The sequence below is a fragment of the Anomalospiza imberbis genome, chromosome 11, assembly GCF_031753505.1.
Source record: "Anomalospiza imberbis isolate Cuckoo-Finch-1a 21T00152 chromosome 11, ASM3175350v1, whole genome shotgun sequence".
Classification (NCBI taxonomy): domain Eukaryota; kingdom Metazoa; phylum Chordata; class Aves; order Passeriformes; family Viduidae; genus Anomalospiza; species Anomalospiza imberbis.
Genome location: NC_089691.1, coordinates 6,281,718 through 6,297,359, shown reverse-complemented (window position 1 = coordinate 6,297,359; position 15,642 = coordinate 6,281,718). Strand labels below are relative to the sequence as shown.

At 46.5% G+C, this 15,642-nt stretch overlaps 1 protein-coding gene across 3 annotated transcripts in view; it reads left to right on the top strand.

The window, feature by feature from the left end:
- Positions 1-15,642, top strand: part of RAD54L2 (RAD54 like 2) — a 69,101-nt gene that overhangs the window by 47,598 nt on the left and 5,861 nt on the right. For all 3 annotated transcript variants that reach the window (XM_068201596.1, XM_068201598.1, XM_068201597.1), the window contains 18 exons: positions 1,060-1,199; positions 2,745-2,876; positions 3,614-3,846; positions 4,333-4,515; positions 4,795-4,928; positions 5,640-5,836; positions 6,364-6,706; positions 7,945-8,122; positions 8,620-8,871; positions 9,433-9,551; positions 9,860-9,975; positions 10,973-11,072; positions 11,400-11,605; positions 12,846-13,021; positions 13,746-13,942; positions 14,055-14,251; positions 14,737-14,826; positions 15,381-15,473. In XM_068201596.1, coding sequence (XP_068057697.1) covers positions 1,060-1,199; positions 2,745-2,876; positions 3,614-3,846; positions 4,333-4,515; positions 4,795-4,928; positions 5,640-5,836; positions 6,364-6,706; positions 7,945-8,122; positions 8,620-8,871; positions 9,433-9,551; positions 9,860-9,975; positions 10,973-11,072; positions 11,400-11,605; positions 12,846-13,021; positions 13,746-13,942; positions 14,055-14,251; positions 14,737-14,826; positions 15,381-15,473 — 3,086 coding nt within the window. The remainder of the gene's footprint in view (positions 1-1,059; positions 1,200-2,744; positions 2,877-3,613; positions 3,847-4,332; positions 4,516-4,794; positions 4,929-5,639; positions 5,837-6,363; positions 6,707-7,944; positions 8,123-8,619; positions 8,872-9,432; positions 9,552-9,859; positions 9,976-10,972; positions 11,073-11,399; positions 11,606-12,845; positions 13,022-13,745; positions 13,943-14,054; positions 14,252-14,736; positions 14,827-15,380; positions 15,474-15,642) is intronic.

The following is a 15,642-nucleotide window of genomic DNA, read 5'->3' as shown; positions in this document are numbered from 1 at the left end:
TGAATCCTATTGCAAACAACCTAAAATACAATCCTTTCCTGTACCATGTACTTGTTGACAGGAATGCTGATGCTACGACTAGCAACTGAAATGCTGGAAGTCAGTTTCACCTGGATTTTATAGAGCAGTAGTTGTCCCACATATTCTGGGACAAGTTGTGAGGTGGTAAATCACTAGGAGATTTTGCTCAAGGGAATTTTATAAGCTCAGAGGAGAACTAATGGAGCAGGAACTCCTGTGGCAGCAAGTGGCTCTCATGCCCTGTGCTGGTGGTCTTTGGTTCCTATTTAAGCTTGTGCAGATTGATTTTCTTAAAGCTGAAGAAATAAGCATTGAATAGGCCTTGGGAAATGGAACTTCATTAGGATAGAAGCAAGGTCCCTGAAGTGTGGGGTTGAGTGGTTTTAAAAGCTAGTTTGAGGGAGCTAGATTATACCACTGCTTGTACTGCACCTCTCCTCTGGCAAAAGCACCTTCATTTCCAGGACTGGACATGTGACACTGAAACAGGGGAAAAGCAAATTCTGGAAGTAAATAAAATTACCTGTAAAGGGAAGGTGCTTTGAGGGAATGCTTTGAAACAATTGTTAAAACCATTAGAGATTCTTGCTCCTCAAAATGCTGTCAGAAGAAAATCAGGGTGATGACTTTTTGTGGTGGAATCGATGCATTTTCTTCCCGTATATCTTCTTTGCATGACTTAGTGCATTTTGTGGTTATAAACTGCATATGAATAAAAAGCACCCTTTTAAGCAGAAGAACTAGTCTCTGGTAACCTAGTTTAGGGTATGTGCTTACCCACTTACGTTTTTCCTCCTTTCATTACTTTGCTTCTGTTGAGCTTTTGTCTTTTCCTCGAGTGATAGTAGTGTTACCTGTAGTTGAGAAGTGTTGAAATAGCTGTAGAATTTGCCCATCTCTTTTGGGGGATGATGTTCCTACTCTGTGTGGCTGACAGAATACCTGGAGCTTGTCAGTCATCTTTGCAGCAGCTGTGCAGCCGTTCACATTTTTGGAAGAGATGGAGTGTAACCAAAGCACGTTTGCTCCTGTGTTCAGAAAGCTGTTGCGTGAGGACCAACTGGAAGCTGTGACAAAGGCAGCCCAGCAGGAAGAGTTGGAGAGAAGGAAGCGGCTTGAGCAGCAGCGGAAGGATTATCCAGCCTCTATACCAACTGTTCCCCTGGAGTTTCTTCCTGGTAAGCACTGGGAGATGCCAGCCAAGGCAAGAGTTTTAAGGGTAGATGCTGAATGAAGAAGGTAGTGCTATGCTTGTCCATGGCAGGACAAGGGGTAATGGTTTTGACCTAAAGGAATGTAGATTCTGGCTAGATACAAGGAAGAAATGCTTTACAATGAGCAAGGTTGTGCAGTGATGTGGTAAATGCCCTATTCCTGGAAACATTCAAGGTCAGGATGGACTGGGCTTTGAGCAACCAGATGTAGCTGAAGATATCCCTGTTCAGTGTAGAGGGGTTGGACTAGATGACCTTTGAAGGGTCCTTCCAACCCCTAACATTGTGTGATTCTATGCTGTACTTGGACTTTGAAGTGTAAACTCTTGGAACAGCAGTTCCAAACCACTTGTAAGTTCAGTGTAGGCAGTTCCACTTCTGCCCTTGTTTTGTATTAAGGATACAGTGGCTACTTGGTGAAAGGTGCCAGATAATGTTTGTTGAAGATATTTTGATGCACATCAAGAGTGTGTAGGGGGATGCTGGAACAGATCTCTCGTGTCTTTCGAGTTGGTATGGGAGCTTAAATCAACAGGCTTGGCAGTAATGCCAGATCCTGTTTGTCCTGGGAATGGACTGGTAACGTGTGTCTGGTACTGGGGATAGTGGAACAATAGACTGGGTGCACATATGTTGGTGATGTAACCTTGGCCTTCCGTGCATGTTTCGGCAAGCAGTGAGTTGCAGGCAGTATAAATGGTTAAGCATCACTCATGTCTTTGAGTGAATATGTCACCTTGCACTGTTTCCCAATCTGGATCATTTTGGTGATATGGTTTATAGCACAGCTTCAAAAGGTGTAAAGGGCAGAGAAGTGCAGCTGGATGTTGGGCAAGGGTAAGGAATTCTTGACTTGGCCTTGCCTCTTGAAGAAATATATATTCTTCCTTATGTGCAAGTGTTAAAAACACTTTACCATGTGGGAGAAGGAATAAGAGCTGTTTAAAACACTTTGGCTTATGCAGAGTAGGTTCAGCCCCAGAAGAATGTCATTGCTTGCGTTGTCACTGCAGTGATGCTGTTTGGCCCCATTAGCCTCTCCTCCACATGGCAGCACTAAAAACATAGAAACAAATGCCCTTGATCAGCAAAAGTTGTTTATGATATGTGGGATGTAATTATTACAGTGTCCCTACTAACAAAGAGCAATTATTATCCCTTCAGCAGTTAGTACTTTCTCTGTTGGATGAAACACAGCTTTTACTGAGACAAAAAAAAAGAGAAACAAAGGGCTTCAGCATGTTGCATGGTCAGTGTGCCCCAGTCGGGGCCTGAAACAGAGGGTGCCATCAGCAATGGGCTATTGTTTCAGCATATTGAGAATGGAGGAGATTGTGACCCAGGAAGCTGAGTCATAGCAGGATTGTAGACAGTGAGAGTTTGTTATGGAAAATTCCAGGACTAAGTTATTGGAGCTAAAGTGGAAGGAAATACTGTCTGATTTCTGAACAGTTTTGTCTCCTTCCCCATTATTATGAATTACTTATTGTTTGTAATTTATGTTTGTAGAGGACATTGTTTTCAGAACAGCAGAGGCGACCCAGCTCCCCCCTCAGGTCCTGGCTGAGGAAGTGATCTGCCTCGACAGTACCAGCAGTGGCAGTGAAGATGATACTAAAGGAAAAAATAGCATTAAAGATGGTAAGTGACCAATTGCCTCAGCCTGCTCTTTTCACAATATGCTGTTTATTCAGCCACAAGTCTGTTTTCATCTGGTCAGATGCTCCAGTGGTGAATCACTTCAGATTTTTGTAGGCCTGTTGGTTTCCAATTATATGGGCAGCTCTGGCCTGTGAGTCCTAAAATGACATTTATAAAATGGCCTGTCAGGCCCTCTTGTGAGCCTGTGGGTTTTTTTGCTTTATAAATGCACTTAATTTTGCCCAGTGCATTGCTGAAGAATGCTTACAGGAGATATGGCACCATTTGCTGTGTGTAAAAGGAGTATCTAAGTATTCATATCTGCAGCTGGAAGTGGTTTTGAGTCCCTTGTCCCAAATGGATTCGACTGGGCTCCTTGGTGATCCTTAGGCATTATATGAGTCAATAAAATTCATGTCTGGGCTTGAGAATTAAAAAAAAAATATGGAATAGAATGTAAAACACTCCTAGAAACTGTCTCATGTTCTCTTTGGATCAGTCCAAGTTAATGTTCCCTGAAACATTTGGAAGCCAGGGAAGCTGATGCTTTCATATGCTGGTCTGAGGGGCGTGGTGTGTGCCTGTATCATGCCTTGTTCAGGATACATCATTAGGCCAGGGTGGAATTGAAAAAGCTGGGGGTAGCCTTATTTCCTGACAGGTTTTTTCCATTCATGATAAACCCTGACATCAAGTTAACTTTGTCCTTATTCTCTCCTGTTTTGGATACTTTGCAGAAGTGATTGAGCTAAGCTCAGGAGAGGATGATGCCCTCCAAATTGTGGACAGCAGTGACTCTGGCAATGAGGGGGAGGAGGATGGCAGTGAAGAGAGCAGTGGCTCTCATGTGAATGATGCCTTAAATCAGTCAGATGCTCTGGGGCAAGTCATTGTCAACATCAATCATCCACCAAATGAGGAGGACATTTTCCTGGCTCCCCAGCTTGCACGTGCAGTAAAACCTCATCAGGTAGGATTTGTTAGCCTTGAAAATGCAATGAATTCAGGCAAGCCTGCCTGGGAATCTCAGCAGAACTCCTTTGGTGAGCTCTGCGACCCATCTGGTGATGACTGTTGTGGACAGTCAAATGATAAAACTGAATTAAAGGAAGGCCAAGGCTCTGTATAACTTCAGCTGCTGTTACTATCAGACCTTTGTATATTTAGATGAACTTTTAAAAAATAAAATTATATTTATAAACTAACTAATCAACCCCAATTCAGATCCTCTGGCTACAAATTAATTTTGATTTTTTGATATATTCTCAAGAAATCCTATGAGCATCTAAAAATACTGAGCTTCGGAGCCTTCCCTCGGTTAGAGTAATTTAGTGAACTTGAAACATCCCCTTTACATCTTCATGGTCCTGTTGTACTTGCCACTCTGTAAATACTTACCCATCTTGGGCTTTTTTGTCTGCCACCATTCTAACACTTTTTCTACTTTCCTGCCTAGATTGGTGGAATCCGATTCCTTTATGACAACTTGGTTGAGTCCTTGGAGAGATTTAAAACCAGCAGTGGGTTTGGGTGTATTCTAGCACATAGCATGGGCCTGGGCAAGACCATACAGGTCATCTCTTTCTTGGATGTACTTTTTCGGCACACGGAGGCAAAGACTGTTCTTGCCATTGTACCTGTAAGTAGCCACAGGAAGGGCTGGCTGAGGGCCTTCCCTTCCCTGCTTCTTTCTTTGCATGGAGAAGGTTGGTTAGTGTCCCATCACTCATCAAGTTCTATCACACACATCCTTGCTGCTCTTGCCCCTCTATCACTCCCTGTGTTCCCGAATTTGCATGCTATGAGCTGCTGCTTCCATCTGGGCACACTGGGTGTCATTCCCTAATCTCATTTATGCTCTTAAAAATCCCAAATTACTCAACTGGGTTTTTAATCCTTCCATGGCTAACTTTTTCAGGTGAATACGCTTCAAAACTGGCTAGCAGAGTTCAACATGTGGCTCCCAGCACCTGAAACTCTTCCTGCTGATTATAACTCCAAAGAGGTCCAGCCTCGCACCTTCAAAGTCCACATCCTGAATGATGAACACAAGTAGGTGACAGTAAAAGATTTTCTGAGCTCTTGGCTCAGGGATCTCTGCTTCTTTTTGGGTCATTTTCCTTGCATGGATCAGGGCAATGCAGTGGTCCTGGGCAATTCTCAGTTCATTAGCTGTGTCTATGCACCTGCCTGTTGATGTCTTCACCTTCTGGGTGGGATCTGTTTGAATCTGCTGGTGCTGCTCCGGCCATGAATTTACTGTTGGCCAGGATCTGATGTACTGTGGTGGACTGAGCGAAGACAGTGTCTTGATCTGAACCAATTCTGAGCAGACTGAAAGGGAAGGAAACCTGGGGGACAGAAGCATTGAAGGAGACAACAGGGGATAAACAACTTGAAGATTACAACCATGTGCATTGGCAGCTTGTTCTGCAAATGGTTTTTGCAGAGGCAAACTCAACAGCTCTGTAAAAAGGGAACTCTTGAGTTTTATATGCTTTTGGGCATGACAAACTTCTACACTTCAGTTCCTGTAAGGATTTGTCATTCTCAGTCCTGCTCCATGGCAAATAAAAGGCTTTTTTTCCCCTCTGTATCTATTTGTTTCCTAAAGAAATTTCACTGTGAACCTCCATCTGGTCTGATGTAAGAAAAGTGCTTTAAAATACCTATTGAATGGGTATTTTTTTCTCAGCATACTCCAATCCAGTGATTCAACCTGAAATTGGAGTAAAGCTTATGGTTTATTTGGTTGTTTTGCAGGACGACAGCTGCACGAGCAAAGGTGGTGAATGACTGGGTGACAGAAGGTGGTGTGCTGCTGATGGGATATGAGATGTACCGTCTCCTCTCATTGAAGAAGTCCTTTGCCACTGGCAGGAAGAAGAGAACAAAGAAACAAACTGGCCCTGTCATTATTGACTTGGATGAGGAAGACCGGCAGCAGGAGCTTCTGAAAGGTGGGAAGTCAGCCCTCCAGAAGGGAGAGTGTAACCCTGCTGTCCAGCTGGCTGTCAGCTGTGGCAGCACAGGGCAACAACCTATAACTTGCTTTTAGTGTCACTGACATGATAGAACTTTGCTGGGCGGGATTGTGTCTTTGGAGGCAGAAGGCTGTTGAGCTTTGTCTGAGTCATTAATTTCTTGCAAGAGCTCCAAGTAAGTGTGGAATTCAGTACACTGAATTCTGGGATTTGTCATTGTGATATTTGCCATTCAGATTTAATGCAAGACACCCAGCTTGATGCAATGCAGGTCACTGAACAGAAATCAAGGGACAGTCATGTTTGCTCATTACCACGTTTTGCTAAATCAGAACTACTGTCTAGTCAAACTGTATCTCCTGCATCAGCCTTGCTCTCTGCACACATGGATACTGCTTTTTTGTCTTTCAGAAATACTCCTCTATTGTGAAGCTGGTGACCTTATAAAACCAGAACTTTGTCTTACTCATCTCTAACTAACACTTAATGTCCCTTGTTCTCAGGGATTGAGAAGGCTTTGTCTCGCCCCGGCCCAGATGTGGTTATTTGTGACGAAGGACACCGGATAAAGAACTGCCATGCCAGCACTTCCCAGGCACTGAAGAACATCCGCTCGCGCCGGCGGGTGGTGCTGACTGGGTACCCACTGCAGAACAACCTCATCGAGTACTGGTGCATGGTGGACTTTGTCCGGCCTGACTTCCTGGGCTCGCGGCAGGAGTTCAGCAACATGTTTGAGCGGCCCATCCTGAACGGGCAGTGCATTGACAGCACCCCCCAGGACGTGCGGCTGATGCGCTACCGCAGCCACGTCCTGCACAGCCTGCTGGAGGGCTTCGTGCAGCGGTGAGTCCGTGGGGAGTTCTCAGGGGTGTAGTCCATGTAAACAGCTCCTTCATCACAAGTTACCTGGCTTGTTTGCTGAGTTTATGTAGTACAACTAAATCTTGCTGCTTTATAAAATCATGGAATTGTGAGGTTGGAAAAGACGTGTAAGATCATCAAGTCCAGCCGTTAACCCAACACAGCCACCACTAAAGCTTGTCCCCAGGTGACACACCCACAAGTCTTTTAAATCTCTCCAGGACTGGTGACTTCCCTGAACAGCCTGTTCCAATGTCTGACCACCCTTTCCATGAAGAATTTTTTTCTAATATCCAATCTAAACCTCTCTGCCACAATATGAGGCCATTTTTTCTTGTACTGTCACTGTTACCTGGGAGAAGAGACTGTTCCCTACCTGGATATAACCTACTTTAAGGTAGTTGTGGAGAGAGAGAGGTCCCCCCGTCCTTTACTGCAGGCTGAGCCCCCTCAGCTGTTCCTCATCAGACTTGTGCTCCAGACCCCTCCCCAGCTCTGTTGCCTGAATCTGGACATGCTCCAGCACCTCACTGTCTTGTAGTGACCCAAAACAGAACCCAGGATTTAAGGGGGGGGCCTCGCCAATGCTGAGTACATGGGGAGATTCACTGCCCTGGCCCTGCTGGCCACACTGTAAAGTTGGTTTGCTTTGGTACCACAGACTCTGATAACAGAGAACTACACCTCTAACTGCTCTAGAATGACCTCAGGTTTATTTTGATGGCTTAATAGCCAATTTGGATGTGTGCTTTGTGACATCCTTATCCAAGAATCTGTAAGTGTTTTGTGAGAGTGTTAAGGAAAGTCCACAGTGACTCCACCACTCTGGAAACAAATCAGCATTTTTTTCTCAGATGAGGATTCTAAGATGCTGGTCTGGAGTGTTTTAATCATTGGCAGAGCTGAAAAGAGACTTTATGTCTTATTTCTGTTTTTCAGCTACCTTGGAAAACAGGACTTTCATCACCCTCTTAACTCTGTGACCTGTGCTAGAAGATTGTAATGTTTGAGATCTTTGTAATTGTGTTTACAATTGGTATTCGGTTGCAGGGAGAGTATCTCAGAAATGTCATGCATTAGAGAAGCATGCAATTTAGAGGTCCTTCTCCCTGCAGCTGGGTGGGCAAGAAGTCAAAATCTTTCCCTACTGGCAGCCACAGGGAGATCATATTGAGAAATTCCCTTCCCCTGTATTTATCTCACTCTTATTTCCTCCACAGGCGAGGCCACAACGTGCTGAAGGTTCAGCTCCCATCTAAGGAAGAGCATGTCATTCTGGTACGTCTGTCCAAGATCCAGCGGGCCCTTTACACGGAGTTCATGAACCGGTTCCGAGATGCAGGCAACAGTGGCTGGCTGGGGCTGAACCCACTCAAAGCTTTCTGTGTCTGTTGTAAGGTATGTTTTGGCAGAAGATGCAAAGAAATATTCTCATCTGTTGGGGAAAGGGGAATATAAGTCAAAAGAGGAGGTGAAAGTGTGGCTGGCCAGGGACATCATCTCTCCCCAGAGTGCTCTGCAGTGGTTCAACAGTATTGTTATCTTTGCTTCCAGAACTGGGGTGCAGGGTTGTTAAATGTCTCTTTCAAACTGTGCAAGAAACCTGCTGGCATCAGCTGAAACAATCCGGGCTGATATCTTGAACTGCATAACCTTACCTGCTTAGTGCAAACAGGCAGCGTCCTCTGCCTTTGTGCTGTGTGGGGTGCACAGTGACCTCCTGGTTTGTTCTCAAGGAAAGAATTGGACATGTTTAAAGATAGGAGAGCCAGAAGAAGTATTAGTTCTTTCCTTTGAATAGCTGTGAGGCCTTTCAGGTCACAATCATTGGCAAGCAGCAGACTAGTGCAGCAGACCAGTGCAGGTCTAACCACTTCCTTTCTTTATCCCTTCAGATCTGGAACCATCCAGATGTGTTGTATGAAGCTCTGCAAAAGGAGAATCTGGCAAACGAGCAGGATTTGGATGTGGATGACCTTAGCACAGCAAGCACTAATTCCCGCTGCCAGCCTCAGGGAATTAAAGTTAAAACAGAGAGTAATGCTTTGGCATCACCAGTTGGAGAAGCTACTAATAGCAAGTTCCTCCAGAGTGTTGGCTTCAACCCTTTTCAGGAGAGAGCAAATCAGGTCGTAACTTACGAGTGGGTGAGTGTCACTGCTGGAAAACTCTTCATTTGGAGAGTCTGAAAGAGTGGACAGTTTTCTGAAGCAGAGCAAAGAGAAGACTCTTCTGTTTGAGTTACAGGTTTCTCCTATGTTCTCTTTACCACAGAGCATCTTGATAAGCAGATCTGTGTGGTGCTAGGAAGGGTTTATGACTCTTAGGAGGTAGAAGTGCAGGCAGCACTCTTATGTCATTGTTCTCATCTGACCAAAAAGGCTGTGGACTTTGTTATTCCAAATAAAGGTGTTAGGGTCAATTTTGACCTAAATAAGAGAGTGGTAAATCTAGAAGGATGGAGGAAAGCTCTTGAGATGAAAGAGTCATGAGAGGTTGAAAGGACACTCATTCATCAAAGAAGTTCATCATTTGGAGCTTCTGCAATGGGAGGTAGCAGCAGCAGTTGGGAGTAACATGGCCACCTCAAACAACTGGATGTAAATAACCTTGTTGCCATGATTTATTTCTCTCATCTTGAGACAGGGTTGTTGAAGTAAACAGGGAATGAGCAACTCCACCTGTAATAGTCTCTCATTTCTCGGTAGGCCAAAGACATCTTGTGTGATTACCAGACGGGAGTCCTGGAGAACTCACCCAAGATGGTGTTACTTTTCCACCTAATTGAGGAAAGTGTGAAGCTTGGAGACAAGATCTTGGTCTTCAGGTAAGCAGAGTACCACCAACCGATCCTACAGTCATCAAATACTGGAGTAGTTGGATCCCCCCGGTACTACGAGGTTTTTACAGAGGATGAATGCTGTGACAGTTCCCCTTTTTATCTCCTTTTTTGTATTAATGTGGATTTTTATTTGTGGGTTTTATACTTCTGCCACTGTCACATTTACTAGTGAGGGTTGTTCTGCACAAACTGGGTTTGACAACCATCAGCACTGTCGTGGTTGGGGAAGGGTTCTGATACTCCACTTCTGCTGCTGGGGGACTTTTTCCTAAACAGAGATCTTGGTTTTGCAGCCAGAGCTTGTCCACCTTATCTGTCATTGAAGAGTTTTTGGCAAAGAGACCGATGCCGAGTCCTCCAGGCTCAGATGGAGGAGTTCATAACTGGGTCCGAAACATCAACTACTATAGTGAGTGCATCCAGTCCTCCTCTCTTTTGTTATGACACTGTTGATCATGTGAAGGACTAATTCCTGAAAGTTACCCACCATCTTCTTTTAGTTGTCTTTGGGTGTGAAAATGCTCTGCTGAAGCATTCTCCTCATGAACCTCTTTCACTGTTCTTACTTAAGGTGTTTTGGAAGACAATGTCAGTTGGATAGCAGCTAAGCAGTAATTTCCAAATCCTCTTTTGACATCTTACTTAGAAGATGTTAGACATCTTTGACATCTCACACACTACTGCTTTTTTTAAGTTGCAAAAGATACTTTTTGCTTCCTGTTGGCTATTTGCTAGATCTTGCTTCCAAAACCAGAATCACTGTGGAATGCTTTCACTTGCTCAAGGCTGTGAATTCCCCTCCCTTCTTCCCCAGCTTTAAATCTTTTTCTGGTACGGGTTTTTGCTTTGTGTGGCTAATTTGCAGGCTAGGACTGAGAAGAGTGGTGGATACAGTGTTCCTGATTTTTGCAGAGCTGCCAGAAGCAAGCTGCTGCTCAGGAACAGAGACATAACATCCTCTGCACTCCTTTACACCAGCACTCTCTGTGCTCAGGTCTAGTTTCTGGGGTTTTGCCAAAACCTTTACAATTTTGCTTTCTCTTGATTCCCGGAGCTTCCTGCATACCTGAGGCCTTTGTTCCTGTTGTTCCCACTCGCTCTCCACCTTGCCTAAAACAGAGCCTTAAAGGGCTACATGTGTTGTAGCGCTCCCAGGCCTGGCCTTGACAAGCTTGAGTAATGTTTACTTGATCTTTCAGTTGATCAAGTCCCAGCCTGGCTGGCTGCATTGCACCTGCCTTTTTGGGCATATTACAGGTACAGAGTGGTCCAGTTGAGATCCCGGAGTATGACTTGAATTGGTTTGGATCCAGTTTCAAAGCTCAGTGTTTGGAAAGTGGGTTTGTTCTGATAGAAATCCCCCAGACATACAGAGCTTTTACATTTATCTTTAATTCCTTCCTCAGGATTGGATGGCAGCACCTCTGCCTCAGAAAGGGAACGGCTGATTAACCAGTTCAATGATCCTAGCAATGCCTCTGTTTGGCTCTTCCTTTTGTCTACACGGTGAGTTGGCTGGAGCAGAAGAGCACGGGAGAGGACTCATACTGATGTTCTGGATGCATGTGGGTTTTCGGTTCATAACTTCCTTTGTAATATGCTCTCCATGGTATGATAGTGCCATCTGCTTCTGAATTCCCTAGGGATGTAGGATTTCAGCCTTAGGTCTCTGCAACAGCTTAACAGTCTCAGAAACCAAACTTGGGTTTCAAGTTTGACAGGAGGAAACTTTCCATAGACCCTTTATGGACTCTTGGTTGTGATGGCTGTCCCTGCCTAGAAGTTTTAGAAATTGACTAGGGCAGTAGTTTGAAATTTGCCTTAATTTTCCAGTGCTGGGTGTTTGGGTGTCAACCTCATTGGAGCAAACAGAGTGGTGGTGTTTGATGCTTCCTGGAACCCGTGCCACGATGCCCAGGCCGTGTGCCGGGTGTACCGCTACGGGCAGAAGAAGCCGTGCCACATCTACAGACTGGTTTCTGATTACACCCTGGAGAAGAAGATCTATGACCGCCAGATCTCCAAGCAGGGCATGTCAGGTAAGTGCACAACATTCCACTCTCAGCTTTCACTCCTCTTAGCTCCTGTTAGTCCTGTTTCTGCGGGTTTGTAACTTCTTTTTTTAAGGTTGAAAAACAGACAAAGAGGTGACAGGCACCATCCCAGGGCTACGTTTGATGTTTAAGTTGGCAGTGACATAGGATCCTGTAAGAAATTCATGGTGGTAGAGCCAGCATCCTGCAGCAAGGTTGTGGTCCTGGTCCACTGCTATGCCATTTACTTCCCCTGTTTCTCTTCTGGCTACTGCAACAGACTGGAGATGCAGGGGGTTGCTCATCCTATTTTCCCCTCTGCCTGGATATTGCTCATCTTAAACTGGGTGTTACTACTTAAATAGCTCTGTATCTCCGTTTTCCTGCAGTAAGAGAAGAAAACATATATTGACACCTTTTACTGTTAGCGCTTGCTTAGGTGTCAAGAATAATTAATTGATTGTGGTTCTGACCTGCCTTTGTACCATAAGTATCTTTTGTGCTGGCTTGTTCCAGTTGTCAAGCTGCTTTCATAGAATGTGCAGCTGAGGGTTGTGGTGACCCAAAGAGAGCTCTGTGTCCTCTGTGTCCTTCTTTGCTCAAAACTCCAGAGGCAGTAGCCCAGCATGATCAGCTCAGTTTGCTGTTGTGCACTTGAGGTGGAGTCCTCTGGCAGCTGGCCTGGCTCCCAGGAGAGTCCTGGATAGAGGTGTTTTCTCCATGTGCTCCCATTTGACCTGTGTGCAGGAGGGAACGTTCAAGGAAAACATTCAGGCTCTTGTGAGTGAGGGAATGTGGCTGCTTTTCTGAGCTTTCCACTTTAGTACATAGTTATTATTAGTACCCAGTTATTAATTTGAGCCTTTTTGGTGGGATTTGTGGGAGAACATATACTGATGTGGCTGCAGTTCTGTCCCAGAATGTGTATGTTTACAGCCTTGTTGTGTGAGATGGGACGCTATCCATAATTAGTTTTGTGTTCCTGTTTGTCAGGAGCTTGGTGACCTGCACAGTTTTGCTGTGCAGTCTGCAGCACAGGCACTTGTCAACCTGACTTGGTCAAACAGGCTCAGATCTGAACATGATGATTTTTCTCCTTGCCCGCCCTGACATTTACAGAATATTTCTGAGGATTGTGTAGATTGCAAGGAGGAAGCTGTATTAGGACAGAAGTGTAGGAAGGGCAACAGGCAAGCAGTGCTGATCTCTTCCCTTGTCTGCTCACTCCATTCACTCTCTTTTCCAGATCGGGTGGTGGATGATCTGAACCCAGTGCTGAACTTCACTCGACGGGAGGTGGAGAATCTGCTGCATTTTGTGGAAGAAGAATCTGACCCTGCTCAGCTCTCCCTCAATCCGAGCAAGATGAAGGAGTCTGTTCTACAATTAGCCTGTCTCAAGTATCCTCACCTCATCACCAAGGTAAGACTAGCCTGCTTCTTTGCTGGCACTGCCTTGCACAGGCAGGAGAGGGCCTGGAGGTGTCTGGCAGTGTGATGGGGCCACGGTGGCAAGAAGGATGCACCTAGGTGCTGGTGGGAATAGGCAGAAAATTCTCTAGAGAGGACCCAAAGATCCCTGCCCTTCCCTGTGATATCTTCCACTCATCCAGAAACACCTCTGTCCTGTACAGGTTTGGGGGCAGTTTGTCAGGCACCCCTTTCTTCAGCTTTGTGCTGGGTGTGAAGGTGGCAGTGGAATATCCCAGCTTGCTGCCAGCTCTTTTTCTGGGGTGACTTTAAACCAAAGCTGGGACAGGCAGCACCGGGACAGGAGTGTCACTGGTAGGGTGGTGCTGCAGAGTGGGCCTGTGCCAGATGCTGTGGGGCTCTGGGGGCTGTGTGACATCGTGGCGGGCTCCATACTTGTGGTCCTGGCCTGGCCAAAGCTCCTGGGTTTTCGCTGTGTGCTCGTGGTAAGTGATGGCCTTGGCTGGGCAGGTGATGGCATTAGCTGGCTGTCACCCTTCAAGATGAGCCTTGGTCACATCCACAGCGGTGCCCCCCACGCGTGCTTTGCCATGGCCAGCTCTGCCAGCCTGGGAAGGAGACAGGCTGCCGCAGGGAGCGGGCGGCTGCCGTTCGGGGTGTGGTGGTTCCCTCTTGCGGTGCGTGGGTGCCAGAACCGCGGTGCTGTGGGGTTGCAGGAGCCTTTTCAGCACGAGTCACTGCTGATCGACCGGAAGGAGCACAAGCTGACCAAGGCAGAGAAGAAAGCAGCCAAGAAGAGCTATGAGGAGGAAAAGAGAGCATCCGTCCCCTACACCCGGCCGTCCTACGCACAGTATTACCCAGCCAGTGACCAGAGTCTGACAAGCATCCCTGCCTTTAGCCAGAGGAACTGGTGAGCACCTGCCCCTTCCCTTCTTCCCATGCTGTAGACATGAAATGAAGGGGCAGATGATGCTTATCACTGTGGGGCGGGTGCTGCACTCTCCTCCCTCCTCTCTCACTAGGCGACCAGCCCTCAAGGGTGAGGACAAACCAGTGGCAAGTGTCCGCCCAGTTCAGTCCACCCCCATTCCAATGATGCCCCGGCATGTCCCCATGGGTGGTGCAGGATCAACCTCAAGTTCCAACCCTGCTGTCAACTTTCCCATCAACTATCTACAGCGAGCTGGTGTCTTTGTGCAGAAGATTGTTACTACCACAGGTGAGTTGCTACTGCTCAAAGTGGGTTGGGTATGTGATGCCCATGGTAAATTGAGGATGCCCATGGTGAACTGAGGATCAGGGTGAGTTGTAGATGCCCACATGGGCTGTGGGCAGATGGGCGTCAGAGGCAAAGATACTGTCTCTCTGCATTTGAGTGGTTCCTCCAGGTGTGCCTGGAGGTATACAAAAGCTATGGACCTGGTGGATTGTTGGGAGTGAACTTTCCCTGATAGGACCTGCAATACTGTCACTGGTGGTTCTGGAGATGCTGTGCCAGGACAGCATGGCCTTAGCTTCCTTGGAGCCTCTGCTGCCTTCTTGTGCTGTGTAGAAATAAACCCAAGGCTTGCTTATAGCACAGCACACAGGAGACACAACTGCACTGCAAAAAAAAAAAAGGGGTTGGTGGTGCACCTGCCCTCTCCTGGCTGTGGCTGACATGTAGTTTAATGGGCGCTATTCTGTTTCTTTGCCCACTGCCAGATATTGTGATTCCGGGTACAAACACATCCACTGATGTACAAGCTAGAATCAGTGCTGGTGAGAGCATCCACATCATCCGAGGGACAAAAGGTAATTCTGTCCTGCTAAGACTTGTGGATAGGGTCCTGGCCAGTGCTAATTAGCAAAGAATATGATGTAAAGGCATGAATCATTCCCTTGAGAAAAAAAGAAACAAGAAGGGAAGGAGGTCTTGAGTTTGCAGTGACTCTGTTGCAGCCCGTGCTCTGTATGTGCTGATGCTGCATGGCTGTTGCAGCTGTGGCTGCTCCTGTCCCTGAGAGGAACTGTTGAATTTTGTGTCTCAGTTCTTCCTTCTCACACCACTCACTGCAAATCCTGAGGCAGCCACACACTTCCTGATTCTCCCAGAGCAAACTGTTTCAAGTGTGAAGTTCCACATTTCCCACTGGCAGCACACTGGGAGGGGGTGATCTCCAGTCTAGGAAAGCTGAAAGGGTCAAAGAGGAGGGTGAGGAAGGGGGTAAAAGCCCTCCACTGGGCCTATGCAGCACTGCTGTCCTATTCTTGCCCAAGGAACCTTGCAGGCTCATAGATCCAGGTTCTGAGCTGAGACTGGAGTTGTAATGAAGTTGTTGAATGAAGTTGTCCTGCCTCTGTTCCAGGGACATATATCCGGACCAGCGACGGTCGGATTTTTGCCATACGGACCACTGGGAAGCCAAAGGGCAATGAAGACCGTCGGACAGCTGCCTCAGGTAGGGGCTTGTGGGTGCTGTGTGGGGCTTGCACATGTGCTTCCCTACTGGAGTGTCTGGGGCAGCATTCCTTGGTGTATTCCATCATGTCTGTGTTTAGAGCTGACCATATCCCCAAGATATTTCCACCTTCCTTTCCACTGTTGCCTCTTGGCCCACAGGTTTTTCT